The sequence below is a fragment of the Cygnus atratus genome, chromosome 25 (genome assembly GCF_013377495.2).
Source record: "Cygnus atratus isolate AKBS03 ecotype Queensland, Australia chromosome 25, CAtr_DNAZoo_HiC_assembly, whole genome shotgun sequence".
Lineage (NCBI taxonomy): Eukaryota > Metazoa > Chordata > Aves > Anseriformes > Anatidae > Cygnus > Cygnus atratus.
In genome coordinates, this window is record NC_066386.1 from 3,451,516 (window position 1) to 3,472,433 (window position 20,918).

At 53.8% G+C, this 20,918-nt stretch overlaps 2 protein-coding genes across 2 annotated transcripts in view; one reads left to right on the forward strand and one right to left on the reverse strand.

Moving 5' to 3' along the window:
* Positions 1-2,463: 2,463 nt before the first annotated feature.
* Positions 2,464-4,357, forward strand: LOC118258900 (transmembrane ascorbate-dependent reductase CYB561). Its single transcript, XM_035568017.1, has 5 exons — positions 2,464-2,665; positions 2,921-3,019; positions 3,107-3,210; positions 3,305-3,462; positions 4,162-4,357. Exons 1-5 carry the CDS (start codon positions 2,464-2,466, stop codon positions 4,355-4,357), a joined length of 759 nt encoding a protein of 252 aa, XP_035423910.1.
* A 6,336-nt stretch (positions 4,358-10,693) lies between these two features.
* Positions 10,694-20,918, reverse strand: part of TANC2 (tetratricopeptide repeat, ankyrin repeat and coiled-coil containing 2) — a 244,554-nt gene continuing 234,329 nt past the window's right edge. The window contains exons 26-31 of the mRNA XM_050715451.1: positions 20,714-20,846; positions 20,153-20,182; positions 19,095-19,186; positions 17,298-17,444; positions 14,742-14,842; positions 10,694-12,650 (exon numbers count right to left, since the gene is read on the reverse strand). Coding sequence (XP_050571408.1) covers positions 10,694-12,650; positions 14,742-14,842; positions 17,298-17,444; positions 19,095-19,186; positions 20,153-20,182; positions 20,714-20,846 — 2,460 coding nt within the window. The remainder of the gene's footprint in view (positions 12,651-14,741; positions 14,843-17,297; positions 17,445-19,094; positions 19,187-20,152; positions 20,183-20,713; positions 20,847-20,918) is intronic.

A 20,918-nucleotide genomic window follows, 5' to 3' on the forward strand; every position in this document is an offset into this window, starting at 1 on the left:
CCCCCCCCCTCTCCCCCAGTTCCTGCAGCCTCCCCAGCCCGCTGGCGGTGCCACGGCACCCTCCTTCTGCAGCCAGGCTGGGGGGGGGCTGGGGGGGGGGGGCAGCCCCCCCCCCCCCCCCCCCGCCCCCCCCTTGCCATCGCTCCGTTGCCTTGCCAACGCGGTGCTGGCGTTGTCCCTCGCTCAGCCGCTGTCACCACTGGGCCTGGCAGCACCCGGCACCTGCAGGTAGGGCTTGGGGGGGGCACAGGGGTGGGGGCTGTGCCATGGAGTTTGGGTGTCTCCCCCCAAAAAACCTTCCCCAAAGCATCACTCCTCCCTCCCCTGAATGAAACTGTTGTGGGGACCCTGCCCCAAACAGGGATTTTGGGGGGGACCTCAGCCAGAGGCCACAGTGAGGGGCTGCTGGGCTGTGTGATGTCTCCACCCCCAGTACAACATGGGGGGGGGGGGGGTTAAGCAAAGACACCCCCCCCCCCCCCCCCGAATAAGGGGGCTTTGGGGGAGGATTGGGGGCTGCCCTGGGTGGCTGCAAGGGGACCCCATGGCACGGGGACAGGCAGGTCCCCATCACGGGGGGAGGACACAGGGAGGGGGCAGCATTTTCTGGGGGGGGGGGGGGGGGGGTTACCTGCCGTGCCACTGACCTGTTGCTTCGGCGGGGGGGTTGGGGGGGGCGGGGGGGTGTCTGCTCACCTCTGGCTCTGCTGATGCTCGGGGTTGTTTTGTGGGCTGAGGACAGGTCATTTTGGGGGCTAAGGGGCCGCTGCTGGTCCAAAGGGGGCTGGGGACGGGGCTGTCCCCTTGCAGCATGCCAGCAGCACCCCGATGTTTGAAGCTGGTGCTTGAGGCTGCTCTCTGGGACATGGGTGCTCTTCTGCCAGCCTCGAGGCCAAACGGGGCAGGACGGGGCCCCAAGGGTGCCACCGGCAGCGGTGAGGATTTTGGGGTCCCACTGTGTGACAGGGAGGGGGCCCTGCCTCCTGTGGTCCCCCCCACCCTGCCCTGCTCCCTTGGCGTGTCCCGCAGAGCCTTGGTGGCCCCGGGCGCTGGGGCTGGACGCTGGCAGGCGACATTTGCAGTGAAACCTAATGGGATAAACCAATTCCCCTAACCCACTTAGCCGGCTGATCCAATAAAGGTGGCTGGGAATAAAGTGTGTGCGTGGTCTTAATGCATCCCCCCCCCCCCTCCGTCCCCCCTGTGCCCCCGGTCCTGGCAGTGCTCTCTGTCGCAGCCCGGCCCCCAGAGGCAGTGGCAGCAGGGACGGGGACAGAGGTGGCCGTGGGGCTGCGACTTGGTGGCCCCCACGGACGGGCAGCAGGAGTGGTGGCCGTGCTGGTGGAAGCGGCTCAGATCCCTGTGGGATAACCCAAGACAAAGAGGGTGCAGGTGGGTCATGGGGTCCTGGGGGGGCAGATCTGTGGTGTCCACTGGCACTGGGGCTTGCTCAGCCTCCTGTCCCCAAGGGCCACCGCTTTGGGGGCCTGTGGGGCCCTGAGCAGCATCGCTGGTCCCTGTGCTGCTTTTCTGTAATAGGGGTTTGGGAGGGTGCTGTGATGGGGATGGAGGGTGGGGAGATGGGGGAAGGATGGGGATGGGGAGATGGGGATGGGGGGGAAGGATGGGGATGGAGGGATGGGGGGAAGGATGGGGACGGGGAGACAGGGATGGGGGGGAAGCATGGGGATGGGGAGATGGGGATGGGGGGGAAGCATGGGGATGGGGAGATGGGGGGATGGGGATGGGGAGATGGGGATGGAGAGATAGGGGGAAGGATGGTGATGGAGGGATGGGGAGATGGGGGAAAGGATGGGAATGGGAAGATGGGGAGGGAGGGATGGGGGGAGGATGTGGATGGAGGGATAGGGAGATGGGGTGGAAGGATGGGGATGGGGAGATGGGGTGGAAGGATGGGGATGGGGAGATGGGGGGAAGGATGGGGATGGGGAGATGGGGGGAAGGATGGGGATATAGAGATGAGGATGGAGGGATGGGATGGGGGTGAGAGGGATGGGGATGTAGGGGTGGGGATGGGATGGGAGGGACAGTGCAGTTGGATGGCTGGGGCAGGAGGAAGGGGGCAGAACAGATGGGGCATGAGCACAGGGACGCTGGGGGCAGGAGCAGCTGTGCAGGGCCAGGGGGGCTGGGGCAGAAGCAGGGCTGGGAGCGCGGGGAGGGGACAGGAGAGCAGGGACAGGGTCTGAAGGCCAGGAGGGCAGCAGGAGGGGACAGGAGGGGACAGGAGCCAGCAGCTCAGGGCCGGGCGTGCCGCGGCAGCCGGGAGCCACCCCCGGGCGCAGGTGACGCAGCGGCACCAGGAAGCGTCGGGGGCCCCGTGGCAGGTGAGGGCCGGGTGGGTGCTGCTGCTGCGGGGTGGGCACCACAGCCACCAGGGTGGGCACCGCGGCCACCGGCCCGTGGCTTCGCTGCCTTCCGTCTCTATCCCCACAGGCCGGCATGGACGGGGCTCCGCCATCCGCCAGCCCCGCTGGGCTCTCGGCATACGTGGCCGTGTCGCAGCTGCTGGGCCTGACGCTGCTGGCGGCCACGGGAGCGTGGCTGGGCAGCTACCGGGGCGGCGTGGCCTGGCAGGGCCAGCTGCAGTTCAACGTCCACCCACTCTGCATGGTGCTTGGCATGGTTTTCCTCCAAGGTGACGGTGAGCAGGGGCCGCGGGGAGGGCGCTCGGCCATCCTCGTCCTCCGGCAGCCTTCAAAGCCCCCTGAGGTGCAGCCCCCCCGGTGCCACTGGGATGGGGGGGCGAAGGGGGCAGAGTGGTGGTAAATGAAGTTGGGGAGACGCTCTGGCCAGCCCCACACCTGTGTGCAGCACCCCAGGGAGATGGGGGTGTCCCAGCGAAGTTGGGGGGACCCTCAGGTGCTGCCCCAGCGCTCACCCACCCTCTCCCCGTCAGCTCTTCTGGTCTACCGGGTGTTCAGGAACGAAGCCAAGCGCTCCACCAAGACCCTGCACGCTCTGCTCCACGGCCTGGCGCTGGTGATCGCCCTCGTGGGTGGGTGCTGAGGCTGGGGGTGATGGGGGGGGGGGGGAGGGGGGAACTGGATCCGGCCCCGGCGGTGTAACGGGCTCCTTTCTGCAGGCATCGTCGCGGTCTTCGAGTCCCACCGCGCCAAGGGCATCGCCGACATGTACAGCCTGCACAGCTGGTGCGGGATGGCCGCCTTCGTGCTCTACCTTGTGCAGGTGAGGGATGGGGAGCCCCGGCACCCCTGGGGGGGGGAGGGGGAGGGGCAGGTACAGGGCCCCCAGCACCCCCTGACACTCCTGCACCCCGCAGTGGCTCCTGGGGTGCGGTTTCTTCCTGGCCCCCGGCGTGTCCTTCTCGCTGCGCAGCCGCTACAAGCCCCAGCACATCTTCTTCGGCATCGCCCTCTTTGCCCTCTCCATCGCCACCTGCTTGCTGGGCATCACCGAGATGCTGCTCTTCAACATCAGGTGGGTGAACGACTTAGGGGGGGGTGGGGTGTTAATAGCCCCCAGCCCCCCCCCCCCCAAAATGCTGCTCCAGCCCCAGCCCCGCAGGGCAGAGCCTGGCCCCTGCCCGGGCTGAGGTTCTGTGGCTCTGATCCCCCCCGAGGGTTTCAGTTCTGCTGCTGCTGAGTCACTTCCAGATGATGCTTAACGGGGGCCGCATACTGCTCAGCTTCTTCTTTGCTCCTGGTGGGGAACGCAGCAAGCGCTGCCGCCTCTCTGCTGCCAGGTGTTTGCAGAAACCCCTGGGAAGCTTGGCTGGAGGACACGGGGATGTCCCTGTCCCCTGAAAGCCCACTGCCCATCGGGCTGCAGGCTGGGGTCCCCCCTTGCCCCAGCAGTGTGGGGACACGGCCACGGGGCGTCCCCAGGAGCCCCCTCCCTGTGGACGGGGGAGCTCAGCTGGTGGGGGGGCTCTGGGCTGCCCATGGCCGGGTCTGTAGGACTGTGCCCCCCTTCTCCCTGCTATCACCCAAAGCAAGCAGCAGCCTCACTTCTTGCTCAGATTTGGGGGCAGGGGACATTTCCCGGTGCCTGTGCTCAGCTTTGGGGCCACCCCACCTTCCTCCAGGAGGATGAGGATGAGGATGGAAGGGGTCCCAGCCAGGGCAGGGCCAGGCCACCCACGCCCCAAGGCTCGAGCATCCCTCTCCGTGCCCGCAGGGACTCCTACAGCCAATTCGTGCCCGAGGGTGTCCTGGCCAACACCGTGGGGCTGCTGCTGGTGGCCTTCGGGCTGGTGGTGGGCTACGTGCTGACGCGGGACGAGTGGAAGCGCCCGCCGCTGGCCGAGGAGCTGGCCCTCTCCATGGACTTCAAGACCCTCACGGAGGGCGAGAGCCCCGGTGGCAGCCAGTGACAGCCCCAGCTCCCCTGTCCCCAGCAGGGGTGGGTGTCGGATGTCCCTGCGCCCCGCCACCCATCTTCGTGCCCGGTGCCGGTGGGCAGAGCCTTTGCTCGGGGCTCTGTGCAGCTCCCAGGACCCCCCCCCCCGTGCACCTCGAGCATCCCCTGACCTGCGTGGGGATGGAGTTGCCGCTGCACACAGGGTCCCCAGGCTCTGCCCTGGTGACCTCAGGCTCACAGCCTGCATTTCCCTGCCGTGAAGCTCCAAAGCCCAAAGCCCATCCCCATTTCTTTACGCCAAACGGATCGGACGGTGCCGATCACGAAGATTTTTTACTTGTTTTCAGCCTGCACCCCTCCAGTGTGGCCACGTGCCGGGGCTGAGGCCACCAAAGGTTCCCAGAGCAACATCGGTGCAACTTTAATGGGTTTGTGTTCCCTTCTTGTGCAATGTGTTGTCTGCAGAGTGGATGCTCCTGACCTAATAAATATTTGCAGCTAACCCTGCCCGGCTCCCATCTGTGCTCATCATTTTGGGTACCTGGGGTGTTGGATTAGCCCCTCTGCCCCCCAGGAGCTGCAAGGCTGAGACATTTTGGGCAGCAGGGTGGGAAAAACACCAGTCCGCAGGCAGCTTCCAAGTGTTAACCATTTATAAATAAGTACATTTTTTTTTTTTCATACATACAGTTTTCATTGTACAGATTACAATCTGTATACATTGGGGCGGGGGGAAATGCATTCTTTTGAACTTTTCACATCTATCTCACAGCTCACATGTACAGACAAGAAAACTCTGCTCAAGCAAATACAGCAAAGGAAAAAATATGTTTTCTTCTTTCCTTATACATGAGAGGCGAAGGCCTCCGCTGTTGGCAGGGGTTGCTCTCCCCACTGCACAATATCACAACTGTGTGGTGTTCAATATATCAGTAGAGAGAACAGAACATGCATTGAATAATATACTGTACAGAGAAAGTCCTTTACATCAGAATTATAGAAAAGCTAAAGGAAAATTAAGTGTCTTAAAGATCTTCCCAGCAAGTGTCTTCAAGGATGGCAACCAGGGAATTGTACAAATCACAAAGTGTGTATACTGTACATGTTTGTACCAACTCAGATCCTCTTGGAAGTGAAGACAGAACAGAGACAAAACGCTGAATGCAACACTATGGGAAAGAAAACGCTGGACAGGAATGACACCTGCGGTGCTGGAAGAGTCCACACGAGTCTCTGGGTTAGCGGTGCAGCGACAAAATGGACGTAACGCACACGGCGCTGCTCTCGGCTTGCTAATGGTGTCTGGAGAATCAGTGCACACGGCAAGGCAAAGGTGAAGCGAGCGAATTTCCTGTGCCTGAGGCTTCCCCACCCAACTGAATAAGCCCCCGCGTGCTAAACCTCCGGGGGGGGACCACCTGGAGCCTACCTGCCTCCCTGGAGAGCGTCACCCAGAAGGGACAAAGTCTTTCTTGCAAAGCTTGCGGGACTATAGAGACCAGGACGCAATGGTGGCGGACAGGACCCGGCTGCTGACTCCCCAGTACCGCGACAGCTAGAAACTTAGCAGGAGGGAAGGGTACGGCGGATCTGTTTGGTGTCCGTTCGCTTTAGTGGTGACGATCGTGTTAGCTTTGTTTTCTCTTGGGTGGATCTGTAACAGTCCCAGTGAGATCCAGCTGCAGTCAGGAGTTGGACACGAACGCATCTTGCTAAATAATTGAGCCCTTAGTGGTTTAGAATTAGAAAAAGAGTTTGATTGAGTGAAAATCCAGCAATTATCCAAGCAAATCTGAAAAAAGCAGATTGACTTTCACCATTGTGCTTGTGTCCAAATGCACCCCACCAGACTTCACGTCGAGCAACCAGAAGGGAGCAAAGGCATTTATCTGCTGAGGTCCCCGCACCGCGCCGTGCCGTGCTGCAGCAGGGACAATAGCTCTTACCCTAAGCCCTTGTTTAAACACTGTTAATCCCAGCAGAGGAGTCGTCTGGAACCCCCCCAAAGACGAATCAAAGTACAACCACCAAAGACCTTGCAACAGATGACCCAGGACCCACCTTTGCAATGAAGGTGGAGCACGAGCAGGCACGCTGGCTTGCTTGTTTCTCGAGATAAGGCGGAGCTGGCACTTCGGTTTTAGCTAGACTTCTTCTGGGTAACCCTGAATAGAGAACAACCTTGGTACGGGGGGACTGAATCGCTGCAAATTTCATAGCCACCCTGGTTCAGGACCTAACCCAACTATGGCTTGGGTATTTGTTATATGCACACACACGTTTACACTAGATAAGCAGTTTTCTTTACAGCCACGCTAAAGAAGAACACAAAGGTCAGCGCTCGGATGAAGCCCCTGCACCGCAGGTACCCAGCAGCAGCCTTCGCCCTCCCGTGCATCGAATCAAAGCAGCAGCACCGAGGCAGTGGCACCAGCTGCATTGCGCCTTTACCTTCGGAGACAGCCTCCAAGGGCCTCATCTTTGGAAAATTTTTCCTTTTCCAAGCACTTTATAATGATCTCTCGACTATTTTCAAAGCCCTTAATGCCATTCCTAAGCTGGCTGGTACGGAGAGCAGCACAACCTCCCCACCCAGCAGGGCTCCCTGCCTCCAGGACAGGAGCATCTTTCCCCCTGGGACACAAACCAGAACCGGAGAAGCCACACCGCGATGCAGCAGACACCGATGCCCCGAGCTGGCAGATATTTCAGCTCTGCGGCACATCCAGTGCCGAGCAACCGTGTGCGGAGTGTGAGGGACATCTGGTGGGTACTGCGGCTAAATACAGGTGTTCGCTCCAGCATCGCCTACCGAATACGCCCCAAGAACCAAATCTGGAGGGTTTCAGCATCACCAACAATCTGGTTTACTTGGTGTACCCCACGAGTCCCACTCGCTGCCAAGGCAGGGGCTCGCGGGTGGCACCAGGGCAGCCAGGGGAGGGGATGGAGGCACCGACTGGCAGCAGCATCCCAAATGTTAATTATTCAAAGAGGCTAAAGGCATAGCACGGACGGCCGATACAGCGCAGTGTCTTTAAGGTCTACGTCTAAGATGACACAGCAAAGGGACGTCGGGTGAAATCAGGGCACTTTACAACAGGACCACGCACGACTGCAAATATGAAATGACCTCTGCTTTTGTCCATGCCAAACCTGAATCGTGACGTTGAGGACACATGGGACTGCAAAAGGAGCAGCTTTTCCAGGGAGAGGTGTGCTCCTCGCCCGCCCGGTGACTACAGCAGCAATCAAGCCTCAGCTGTCCCTAAGAGAATTGCTGGGGAAGCGCTTTAAAACCACTGCAAATAATTTTGTGTTTAAAAATTACTCCATCTGTTGATGCTTATATACAAGAGTCAGTTCTTGTGCTATAAATGTTATGATTCATTGCTTTTTTCTTTTTTGAAAAATACACTAAGAGACAAGAGTTGTTTTGCTATTTTCTAATGAAGACACTACTCACGCTTAAATATCCAGTATTTATCATAGTAACAAATTCAAACAGTAAAGTGCACCCATTTACAGAGAGAACAGATGGTAAACCATTAGTGCAAGAATCCTGTGAAAATGTAACACGTGGTCTTGTGAAAAAACCTGCATGCTGCAGTATTTCAGCATTCATTCATCTTAGTGGTAAAAGTGTGAGCTGTTTCGTTGTTCCCTTAAAACACCTTCACGAACCCAAAGTTACACACAGAAGTGCTGCTAGGGGACATCTCGGGAGTACAGTACTGGAACCACATGGCAGTGAATAGCAAAGCAAAGCACAGGCAGTTCTTACAACGCTCTCCTCAACACAGACCGTCCCGTTGGCATCTCAGCTGAGAACGCCGGCTTATAGCCGTAGCATGTCTCACTCCACCGTACAAAATAGCAACGGGGCTGAATTTGGTTACTTTTCCCTTGCAAAGAAGCAACTCAAGGCAGAAAGCCACTCACTCTTTGGGAAAGCAGAGGCAGCGAGGCTTTGAGCAAAACGACTGATGCTGCTGCAGACCCACGGATGCATGTTGCTAGCTAGCTAGGCGTGCTGTACACGGAGGGAAAGAAATCAGTTATTCCTTGCAAAGCAGAACACACCACTTCCAAAAGAGGAACAAAAACCATCGCATCCCTTCCAAGGAGAGCAGCAGGGCGTGCACCGGCGGCACGGCCGCGGGACCCGCGCTCCTGAGGGGTCTCTGAGTCTACAGCCTGCTCTACAGCCCTGTAAGAAAACAAAGGTCAGAGCCGAGCTGCACTTGAGAAGGAAAACGCCAACCTCAATACAAATACTGGCTTGGACAAATACAAAATAGCCAAAACAGCACAAGCATCTCCAAAGCCTGAAGAGGAAAACCCCCCTGAATACTCGCAACGTGTCTATGAGACACAAGCCCCCATCATCCCAAGGTATGCGCGTCCCGGGTTGGTCTGAGCAAATGAGGCGGTGAGATAACGACGAGATGTGCTGATCCATGCGCAGGACAGCCCGACCACAGCCAGGGTTTGCTTAGAGCTTCGAGCCATGTCCTCAGCTGGTGTAAATCAGCGTCACTCGTCTACACCAGCTGAGGCTGGGCTCTGCAGTTTGGTTCAAGGAATTTTTCAATCTACGGCTGGGTTCGCATAGCCCTTTGGAAACACCGAAAGGTATCGCTCGCTCTTCCTGCTCAGCACCAAATCCCTTTTGCTGTTAGGAGTTGATATGGCTGAGATTCATTCAGCACTGGGCAACAGGCACTATTTTCGCTTTAAAACAAGCTACACGTTTATCGCTCTCCCCCCAGCTCGTCTGACCGTTCGCCCTTGGTAACTGAAAAAGGCAGATTACAAAACAACCAGCAGTAAATGAAGCATCCCTCCAGCCCCCCCCCAAATTCCAGAGAATAACTCAAAAATTCAGTAAAAAGGTTTTTGGAAGCGTCCCCTGCTTTTCACGCTGTCTTGACGTGATTTGCATTTGATTTAAAAAAAATAAGAGAAAACCAGCCAAACCCCCCAAATGTCCTGAAACAGAGTGCATAAATAAATTATAAATATCTCTCTTTCAACTACAGGTCCTTAAGGAGCAAAACATCCTCTGTACCACTTGCAGGTACGGAACAGGGCAATTGCTTTCCAGGATTTTGAGAACGGATCCTGCAGCTCCAAGGAAGCAGCATTTCCCTTAGAGGGGCGCAGCCCCGCTCCGGCACGGTGTCCCAGAGCAGGAGCACGCGGAGGGGAAGTGATGCTGCCGAAGGACTTGGCCACCGTTACCTCCTCGGACCCTTCCCGTCTCGGGCCACGATGCCATGTTACGCATCCCATCAAAACAGAAAAATAAACTGCAGTTTTCCTCCTTGAACAGGATTTCCTAGTCGATTTTTTTTTTCCTCGTGAGCCAAAAAATTCCCCCGAACTAAAACCAAACAAACCAAAACCCCACAAAAACACCAAAACCAAACGGAAACCCCAACATTAAAACTGTCCTGGTGAAAACGCAGTGTTGTATGTGTGAGGTGCAGTCATCTGCTACTGGTGTGACGAAGTTGTTGCAATCCCAGTCCACGAGAGGCTTCTAGCCAACTCCCTTGGCTGCTCAAAACACGTACAAAGGGCCAGCTTTAATCTCTGCAAACCTGTAAAATGCCCCCAGAGCAAATCAACGTTGGGGCACCTGGAAGGTAAACTGCAAAGTAGCAAAGCATCTCGTGATCCCCACCCCTTGGGGCAGATTACGCGGTGAAATAACAAATACAATTCCGATTAAAATTCTACAAACCAGGTGAAGCAGGATGGTGACTGTGCATAGCTACTTCGCGTTAGAGCAAACGACGCCCTGCTCTGCGCGGGTCATTCGCTCTTCGTCGGCAAAGAGACAAACGGGCAGAGAAACGACCCGGCTGGCACGGGGACCTGCGGACGCGGCCTCTGAAAAGGCTCCTGGGATCCCTGCTCTGTTCCCACTAGGAATTTTCATCAGAATTGTGTAAGAGCTCATTGAGACAAAAGAAACCAATTTAAATTGAAACGCGATTGTCTCTTGAAAAAGAGCTGGTTACCTCCCACTGCGTAGGGGTTATTTCTGGACTACCCCACACCACGTACTAAAATATCCTGGTTGACAGCTGAAAACTGAGGGAACTTAGCTGGAATTGGGCAAATGATACTGGCTTGGCTGATGTTGGCTTCACAGTCAGCTGGGTAACAGAAGGGCTGGAGCACGTGCATGGCTGTTTGACCACCACACAGAAAGTACCGGAGAAACTTGATCATGTAGCTACCAAAGAGAAACAAAAATAATAGTAATAATAATATGCATGGAAATCAAGCTTGGAAGTGTGTGCTGAAAACATAAGGGTCTTACTCCAACAAGCGTCTTTTACACATTAGACTCCACAAATGGTCTCTTTGGTTTGATTGGGGACGTCTGCCCTTGCCTGGAGTCCCTGGAGAGCTGCCTGTACAGGTTGTCCTGGTAGGCCTGCGCTACAGGCAGTGTCCTTGCCACCTTGACGTCGGGGTACGAGGAGGCTTGGGTGACTCTCTCCAGGAGGTCTCCCCGGGACCCATTGGCCAGCATCCCATGGGGGCTGTAATAGTCTTCCTCTAGCAAATGGCCATTCTGTGCATTGTTGGTTTTGTTATAAAAGGCAATGTTGCTGATCGACGAGGGTGGGCTAAATGATTCTGGCTGGGGGAGATTGCCAGGAGACGTAGGACTAATTACAGTATCCACAGACGACACAGCCCAGGTCCGGTTCTGCTGATGGAGGTGGGGGTACTGCTGAGTCCGAGCGGTTTTATCTATGATTCCCATGAACGGTGTGGTCCGGGAACGTGCTGGCTCGTTGGGGTAGCCCCCCTGCGTGGGAGAGACCGGAGAAAGTTCATCGCACGACCTGTCATAGGCTGGCTTGAGAGGGATCTCCATTTGCTGGATCGAAGCAGATGGGCGGAAGTTGGGAGTCAGGTTGGAGGTGGATGAAATGCTATTGCTGGAAGGAGAGAAGCGGAGGCCAACGCTTTGGGAATGAAGCAGCGGCCTCGGAGTCGGTGGGTGAGGCTTTATTTCACTGGGGTTAACCGTAATGGGCCTTCTAATGAGGTGAGACACGTCCGGAGAGCCAAGCTGGCTGGCGGGAATGGAGGTCCGCTCCAGGTCAAGCTTCGAGTGACACACCGGGTAGTAGGAAGCAGACTGACTTCGCCCAATCTGGGGTGTCTGGCTGTATCTCATACCCCCCCTGTAAGCCGAGGACGGCCTCTGGGGAAGATCTTCTTTAGCCAGGCCTCCATGCTGACAGATGGCTCCTGCGCTGAGACTGGCCTGAACGTGCTGCACGGGTCTGCTGTCACCCACGATCCCCCCGATGGAGCCCTGGTAGACCAACCTGCTCTGACTAACCCCCATCTCCCCTGACGCCGACTGGTATTTGCTGGCCATCGAGTGGGCCACCTGGCTGTAAGCGCCGGTCGGAATTACAGTACTCGAATGCACGGCAGAGCTGGGCTGGTTGCTCCGGACGATCTGGGCCTTCGCTGGCTGCAGCCTCAGGCCCTGCTGTGGCACTGCCACGGGCATCTGGGGCATCTGGAAGGATCGCTGGGTCATTTTGGACAAGGGAGACTTTGGCCGACCGGGGAGCTGGCTGACGCCGCTAGGTTCTTGCTGATAACGGACTGGGGAACCGGACTGGGACCTATAGACGCTCATGCTTTCTGCAGGGGGGCTGGCACGGTACTGAGGGCCTCTGCGGAGAGGAGAAGGTGGTGGGCTTTGATATTCTTTCCCTTGGCTTCCAGCGGGAGGTGGGCTGAAGCGGTAAGAGGAACCCTGGTGCGCAGGAGAAGTGTGCGGAGGACTAGGTCTGTAATGGGAGTTTTGGTGTGTTGGAGACAGAGCAGGAGATGTGGACTGGTACCCTTGCCTGGTCGGCGAACCCACGGAGCTATTGGACCTGAAATCAAAGACCTGATGAGAGCCAAGAGGCGAGCCAGAAATATAGGCAGAGTCCCTGTGTGCAGGGGACGGCGGTGGGCTCTGGATGATGGGCAGCCCTTGGTTTGGCCTGGACTCTGTCTGCAGGCCAATGGAAACATTTTCGACATCCTGCTCAAGGTATTCCTCCTCAAAGATATCCTGCACGGAATACAGCTCTTCGTGCTGGGCTTCGGGTTCGGGCTCCACCGGGAGCGGTGGCTGCTGCTGCTGCTGCTGCTGCTGCTGCACCTGCCTGCACTCCTCTTCCACCCGCATCAGCAGCCGCTGGATCTCACGGTTGTTTGGACACAGCTTGATGGCCTCGTTCAGGTCCTCCAGGGCTGCTGAAAACTGCCTGCTTGACAAAGGGACAGAAATGAGAACTGAAATTACTCTGGATTTGAACAGAGCTGTTCTCGGAGGCTACCGAGGGTTAAGTGGCTTGTCTGTTTTACTGAGGGAGACGGCTGCGACCGCTACAGCTGGATGCCTCTCTGCAACTCTGCCTTACGTGCCTCCCTTGGATTTATTTTAGCCAAACTGAAGGAAAATACCGCCAGCCATTCTGGGGGAAAAGGGGAATACAGTTCTGAGATGGCACAACCCAGACTAGCAAAAATGCCTGTCCTGTGTAGTGCATGTTACAGGCTTATTAATTACTCCTCACAGCACCACCGTGAGCTCTGCCCTTGTGTTAGCAAAGGGGAAACCAACACACCAGTAACTAGCAGTCCAGCTCACCATCGCTGTAAACAAGTGCAGCTTTTGTTGCAACTGCTTACAGCAGTGAAAATTTAGCTTGTGACTGCCGCCAAGACCACACAGCGTCACGGCTGGCTCCAGGAGCCAGGGTTCCCGTGGGTCAGCACTTTAGGCAAGGCTGTCTCCACAATTTTGCAAGGGATTTGGCTAACTTCTTCAGAACAAAGGAGCCAAGCAATGCTAGCAAGCCTGCAAGCCCCCCTGGGCCAGCTTTGCAATGGCAAGGCTAGCCTGTGAGGAGTAAAGGAAGGTGGGGATTCAGGGAAGGAGGTTGTTGTTTACAGGGACACTGTTCGCTTCTGAGCAAAACCATCTGTTTGTAGGTGAGCGTGATCTGGGGGATGATCCCCTGCCTTGGGCTGAACGTGCAGACACCCTGCTTTGCTGCTCTGTCACAAAGAAAAACTCTCCAGCACCTCCCAACACCAGCTCAAGCTTTTGCAGAACCCATTCAAAACCCTGGGCAAGAAGGAAAAGCCACATTCCCCCGACTGCGCTGACCTCAGGGGTGCTGCTGTGCACAAACAGGGAAATAAATAAGAAAGGCCAAAGTGATAACGGTTTCTGGTGGAGAGACCTGGGGAGAAAAGGCTGCTTGTATGTGTGGAGGCTGATATCATCTGGAAAGCGACCCAGTTTTTACGCTTCCTTAAAGCAATTTGGAAACAATGGAGAGGAAAACCATTAAAGGAAAGGCATGAGGTCAGCACAGCTCAGCCAGCAGGACTTCTCTGCAGAACACAAGGTCACGGCTTCACCTCCCACACCAAGACCCGGTGGACCTGGCAGCACGGCCTCAAGTCAGCCAGCAGCCCCGTTACACGTGTTGGCTCCAGCATGGAAGGTCACACCGTGGCCTTGCCCGCTGGGCTGCCGTGTGTACACAGGTGGGCTTCACAAACCTCCGGCTGCAGGCGACTCTCTGCACTGCCGTGCAAAGTGTCCCGTTTAAAACTGGGACTCGTGCAATGACAGCATGCCCAGCCCTCGAGGGCAGGACTCCAAGCCCTCCTGCCCATTTAGGAACAGCACTGATCAGTTTTGAAATGAATAAAATCTCCTATTTTCAGCTTTTGGGGCAGTGAATGAGGGCACCCCCTGGGCTCTGTCTGAGCTGCAGAGAAATGCCAGCGCTGCATCGCCCCAGGAGCTGCCTGCAGTGCTCTGAGCCCAAACTATGGCTGGATCACAGTGGCTGGCATGACCTGCACAGGCACTGCACGGCTAGTCATCAGCACTGCCTTGCAATGTGTGCTGCAGGACAGAGAGATTCATAGATTTGAAGGCCAGAAGAAATCACTGTGATGAACAGAGTCTGCCCTCTTGCACAGCACAGGCCACAGGGTTTCCATGAATCATATTTTGCTTCGAGTCCAAGTTGTGGTTGAACTAAAGGGTATTTTTAAATGAAAACCCACGCTTGGTGTAAAGGTTTCCAGTGCAGTAAGGTGTTCAGACAAAGTTCAGCTAGGATGAACAGTTCAGAAACATTCACATTCAGCTGTCTGCAGAAATTACCGAATGAGGGAGAGTATTACTTTGGAGTTTTGTAATCTTATTAATGAACGTTTCTTTGACACTTCCTCACACGGGGACACTTGCACAAAGTTGCATGGTGAATGCCCACACCGGTGCGGCCAGGCTTGAAGAGCCCAGCCCCTCTCACTGGTCTCTCTGTCCTCACCTGCTGCTGCGCTTGGCCCTTGCTCTTGCATAGTAAGCTTCGTAAGATTTCGGTTTCAGCTCCAGTGCTTTAGTGGCAAATTCCTCCGCCATTCCAAAATCCTGTCATTACAATAGGTGTGGAGATAAGTAATTGGACAGATAGAGAAATAAAAATATATACAATCTGGGAAGAAAACAAACTTAATGTGGACTTTTTTTTTTGCACGTTAACTTGGAAAACTTGATGGTACTGGAATGTTTCACATGGATTCCACATCATTTACGATCAGAGTGCTATGATGGCATGCCCAAAGACTCAAAGCTCTCTCCGTAACGCCAGATGCTGTCAGCACCCACCGGAGGCCAGTGTGCCACTGGCTCCGTTCTCATTGATTGTGTCCCCAACAAGTGCATGCAATCCCTGTCCAACAACCTCCAGTCTTGAGGAAACATCTGGTCTTGCAGAGCCTGGAATGTAATCTCATGAAGAACTTTTTTCCACAGTCAAAAGCAATAGGAAACCTTTCCCACGCCCTCTGCTTCCCACTCTGCAACACTGACATACTTCAGAGGGGCTGAATAAAACTCTACATGAGACTATCGATACCTTGGTAGCTACAAACAGGACTTGCCTGGCAAAGGTCTCCTACCTCTGCCACCCATTTCACGGTTCCCTTGCCTGTCCCCTACACTTGAGAGATTTGTTTGGAGTGGGGAGGAAGAGGGTGACAGCATGGGATGGAGATTGCTTTGGGAGACTGCTTTGGGTGCTGTCGAGTGGAAGTGCCATGAGGTCAGGCCAGCAGCTATGGTTCAAACCATGCCAGCTGTCCTCCCTTGCCCTCGTCCTGAATGCTACATGTACTGCTGAGCTCAGCCGAGCACCTGTGAAGGAGATCTCCCAGTGGAGGGGTTTTCATTTCCCATCCAAATACTCACAGCTTTGGACTGCTTGACTTGGGCTCTCTACCAGAACTGCTCAGGGCTAAAGAGCCTAAAAATATTCCTTATTCATTCACAAACTTAGTAAGCAAACTCCACCAGGCTAGAAGTGAAGTTTGTGAGCGCACCATGGCCACTTGGCCTGCACCGAGCAGAAGTGCAGGAACAAGTAAGGTCATCCATAACCCAGCGAAACCCCGAGTGAAGTTTAATCTCCCCTAAGGTGCCCGTGCTGGAGTTTGCTATCTGGACAGCCTGCCTGGAACAGCTCGCAGCGTGATTCATCTGAGCAAACTGCGGTGTCTGCTGTAGGAAGAAACGAATTGCAGTGAGGACTGCGCTGCCTGCAGCTCCCTGGGTGCTACGGGGGTGGGAGCTACCTGGCACTGCCTCCGCTTGGACTCCCACCGGGAGATGGAGGAGGGCCAGGTGACGCCTCCAAAGCACAAAAGGCCACAGAACAGCACCGTGCCTCGTCCTGGGTGATTTTGTCAAATTCTGAGGCACATGCCATAACCTGCCACTTTGCTGTTTAGTAGAAATCTGTTTTGAATATGTAAAAGTCTTCAGTAAGAAGTTTTTTGCTTCTGAATCTACAGGGGAAAATTTGTAAGTCTGGTCTGTAGGCAAATACTTCTGTTTGTATCTTCAGTAGCAGTTACTGAAGAGACACTGTCTAATAACTAAACGTAGTCAAGTGGTAGGTACCTTTACGGTCTAGCTTATAGGTGCAAAAAATGCAGAAGCAACTACAGCCCCCTGAGATTCCCTATCACAAAACCTGGGATTCCCCTGTTAACAGTAAGCTGGGAATCTTGTCCTTAAAGTGCAGACTTAGCAGGGAGTTGGCTTGTTTAAGGAAAAGATTCACACTTTTTCTGAAAACTGTGCTGTTTGTTCACCAGTGTTAAGATTTTATTTCCATTGCTTTTCATCTGTCTCCTTCATAGCTTAAAAAAAAATGAACGTGTCACAAAATCCCATCCTCCCTTCCAGTGTAATCATTGCTGGCTCATAGCCTTGGCGGAGGATTTCACTTTTTTGAGCCTACAGAGACTTTAAAGTTGTAGAGGTGAAAGTTGCTGAACGCAGAGCAAGGGGGAGGTGGCACTTGTCTGCTGGAAGAACAGACATGCTGCAGAAGTTTGTTGCTAGATGCTGCTAGTTTGGAGCAGGGAGAGTGACAGTGATATGGCAGTTCTGGGAAGAGAGGGAGGATGTGGGGGTGTTTCTGGATGAGTCACTGCCCTGGGGAAGTGCTAGCCCCCTAAGCATATGCTCCTTCATTTTAAATTAATTAGTATTCAAAGGAGCACATCTCCTGGCTCCTCCCTCACCACTGCCCTAGAAATCTGGAAAATGCCTCCACCCCCAATTCACATAATCATCAAAAGGGAGTAATAAAAAATTCAAAAAGCTATAAACATAGCAATGAATTTTTAATAATCAGAAATGCATATTAAATCATTACTTCTTTTGAATTATAAAACGTCAGCGCGCTGTGAAGGACAACCAGGTTACCCAGCGGAGAGATCTCAGAGGTCAAAGCACAATTACAGGATGGACATGTCTTTATGCACAGGCAGGAAGCTGGCAGCTTGCTCATAAGGCCATGGAGAGCGGGGAGACTTACATTCATTTTCCTTCGACATCGGGAGAGGTTGAGAAGGAGCGACACCTTCAGCTCACGGAAGGTTTTCAGGTCTTCTCCAAACCCTTCCCTGGGAAACTTCTTGAGAGCGTACTGGTAGCGCTGGGCAGCCTCTTTCACTTTACCTTTCTAATAGAAGGAGAAAGGGTCAAAACACATCCTTTGGTTGAGTTTACTTCACTGCAGAGAACTCGACAGCCCCAAGAATGCTTTGTGTGGTTAAAGTAACATGACATCACTATTTAGTTCTTTTCTAGGAAGGAAAGCCAGACCATTTGATCAAGGGAACATTTGATCAGGGAATGCAGCTGCCTTGTGCAAGCTGAGCTCTCCCATGTCACACAGCGTTGTCAAACTACAGTGGGAAACCGCAGAAATTGTTAAATTGACTCGATACAACTCCATCTGGTGTCTGGGTAAATGGTCTGTTGAGCTGGGTGATCCTTACCCCATTCCTGGAGAGGACCCCACATCCCTCCTATGGGAAGGTGCAGCCTTCACACCCTGCTAACAGCTCGGGGGCTGATCCTGTGCGAGAGCCCCAGCAGCCACACAGCGTGCACTTGCAGCGCGACTTCACAGGCCGTGCTGAGGAGCTGGTCACTGGGAACGAGCATTTCACATCATTTAAGTCTAACTCAAAGCTTAAGAAGCACTAGGGAAGGTGAGAAATAAAAAGCCTTGGGCTTTGGGTAGAGATCCTGGGGCTCCGAGAAGCCTCTGCAATAGCAAAGATCAGCATTGTGGCACCAATGTGGCTCTGATGTTGGACAAATGGATTGGGATTCTTTCCCCAGACTTTAGATGTCTAGAAATTAGGTGTCTACATCTAAGGCTGTCAACTGGGTTCCTTTTATAGTTATTGGGACGCAACAGTCACCTTCAAAGGGTGACTCAGCCTTGCTATTTTGGGCACCTATTTTTGGGATGGGATGATCTGCGCCCTGGAGGTGGGCAGCCATGGCTGCTAGGGTGAAAGAAAGAGGGCAAAATGGGATCTAGGACACATGCAATTCACGACGACCCAGACATAAATTTTGCAGCTACGAACAGTAAGCTTTAAAACCTTTCAGACTCAGGTTTCTCAGTTGTATCACGTATCTCTGGCAGATAACTCCAGTTACAATGCCAGCTTTGCATATTTCCTGCTTTACCCTTGGAGCATAACAGTGAATCATTGTTGTACTTGCACATTTTTGTGTGTGTGTGCAAATCTCCAGGTTTTAAAGATCGGCTTAAAATAAACACAGAACAAAAAAGACTCTAACTGTAGTGGTGGAACATATCCCATGGGCTAAAGGACATGACAAAGCCATCCGTGTCCTGACAATCTGTTTTCGTTACAAAAACTTTCTTTCACTAGTTTTCCTGGGCTATACTGTCTCGTTGCCTTGCTTCACAGCAGAGAGCCAGCTAGGTAATGACAACACTGCCAGACCTGACGCAATGGCATCGGCACTGAGGATCTCTGCAAAACACTTAGGTCCTGGTGTTTCCAAGGAGGAAATGAAGTGTTGGCTGAAAGCCAGCATGCAGACAGACTTGGCTGTGCTTCAGCCTTGTTATAGATTTTGGTAATCAACCCCGCCCCCTTCCCCAACCCCACTAACCAAAACCAAACAGTCTGCAACACGTGGGATCCCACAAGCAGCAGTGTTTGCTTGCCATGGCTTAAGACAGCAGCGTTGCTCACTGAGCTACCAAAGGAAGACCAAAACCTTGTAGAAATGTATGCTGTAAGCGGCATTTTTTCAATTTCTCTTAAAAAGCTCTTCTCACCTTATAAAACATGTCTCCCTCTTCCATCAGCTTGCTCAACAGGATGATCATGATGTCTGGTTTGGAGGTTGCCATCGCCCATGTTGCTGGACCTGTAGTGTACAGGATGCATGATGGGTAAAAAACTCATACAATGCAAGGGTGGTAGGAAGCTGGGTGGAAAAAATATCCTGGGGTGGGAATTTCTGCTGGAGAGAACAACTTGGCATGGTCAAAGAGCAGAGTGCTCCAAAGGATTGAGCTGACAATTCCTCTTGCACTTAAATGAACGTCATCCACATTGCAACGTTTTTTCCTTGGCAGTCATTAAGGCTAACGCTAATCACCACCGCCGCATCAGGGAAATGCTGGGAGCCATTTCCACGAGAGGGCAGTGCTGTTTGCAGAACCAGCTGGGGGGGGGGAAGGCAGCGTGGTCGGGAAGTAAGCCGGGTTTGAAAGGAAAATCAAAGTGGTTACATAAAGAGCACTTGTAAATTAAAATATATATGGTGTCCTAGGAAATCTGCAGTTTGACTGTCGGTAGGCATTTTGCTTTTAATTGGATTTTGATTTCCAACTTCACAAGGTGTGAAATACGAGAGCAGAAAATCCAAACAGTTGGAGGATGTTACAAAGGCAAGGCCATGTCTCAGCACAGCTCGTGCCGAAGGATCCGTGCTGGGCTGGGGACAACCTTGGCTCTGGGCAGGTGAATGCTGCGGGACAGCAGCGTCTGGCTTTGGCCAGCGCAGGGTCCGCCCATGCAGAGCCAGTTGTTATCTCAAGGCCTGATACTTGGGAGGCAGGGGCGGCAAAAATTTGGGGACAACTCATTAGTGTGGGGGAAGAATAAGTCAACAGTATTGCGTAAGTAGATTCAGTACGTTTTGGGGGGAGGGGGTTAGTTTTTGAGTTCAAGTTATTCTCTGCAACAGTCATTTAAAAAAATTATTTGAAGGTGAGGTAAATTAAAAGATTAGAGGTGTTGGGGACGCATGCAGGCTAAATCAAACAGGAGAAAGCAAGGCTGACAAAGCTATCAGATCGAGGCTGATGCTGACAGCAATGAGATATACCTCGTGGGCGACTCGGTAACGTCTGACAACCTTCAAAGAAAGGAGAAAACAAAAAGTTGTAGGAGAGAGGGGAAAAAATGGATGAAGGTGAAAAAAAGAAAGGAAAAAAGCAGCTGTGAGAGGCAGGCAGCAAAGAAGCCAATGCACCAGCAAAATCCCCTTTCACAGGAAAATGTAACGTGAGCAGCTGTGTGGCGCAGTGCAGGTAACACTAAAATCTGAAAGCATACACAGAGCAAGTGAATGCAGCAGCTCACAGCAATGCACGAACATAGTATATTGGTCGACTCAGACTAGTAAAGATAGAAAAAGCTTTACCGGAGGAAAGACCTTGCCAAAGAAACAGTTGTTTATTAACTTTTTCTAAGTAATACGACAGCAAAAACAATCCCAATTTAATCAAGAGGACAAGGCAGTCATGACTCGCTGGCTGCTTTCGGAGTACGAAGCAGCAGCTGGGGCTGGGGCTACCTCCACGCTAGGTTTCTGCTCACTAGGAAGTCCCTGCTCCAAGTCCTGCCTGAGTACAGAGCCGACGGCGCATCCTCCCCTGGTCCCTACCTATCTTCGCTCCTTTCTTCAGGAGGGTGACGACCACCGAGGTGTTGCGGCACCCCACTGCCCTGTCGAGGGGCCGCATCCCGCTGTAGTCGACGTGCTCGATCATGGCCCCATGGTCCACCAGAAACTGAACCTGCAACAGCAAAGGCAACAGTCAGTTCTGCTCCGGAGGGACCTCTGTGCGCTGCTGGTGTGAAGTCCGAGC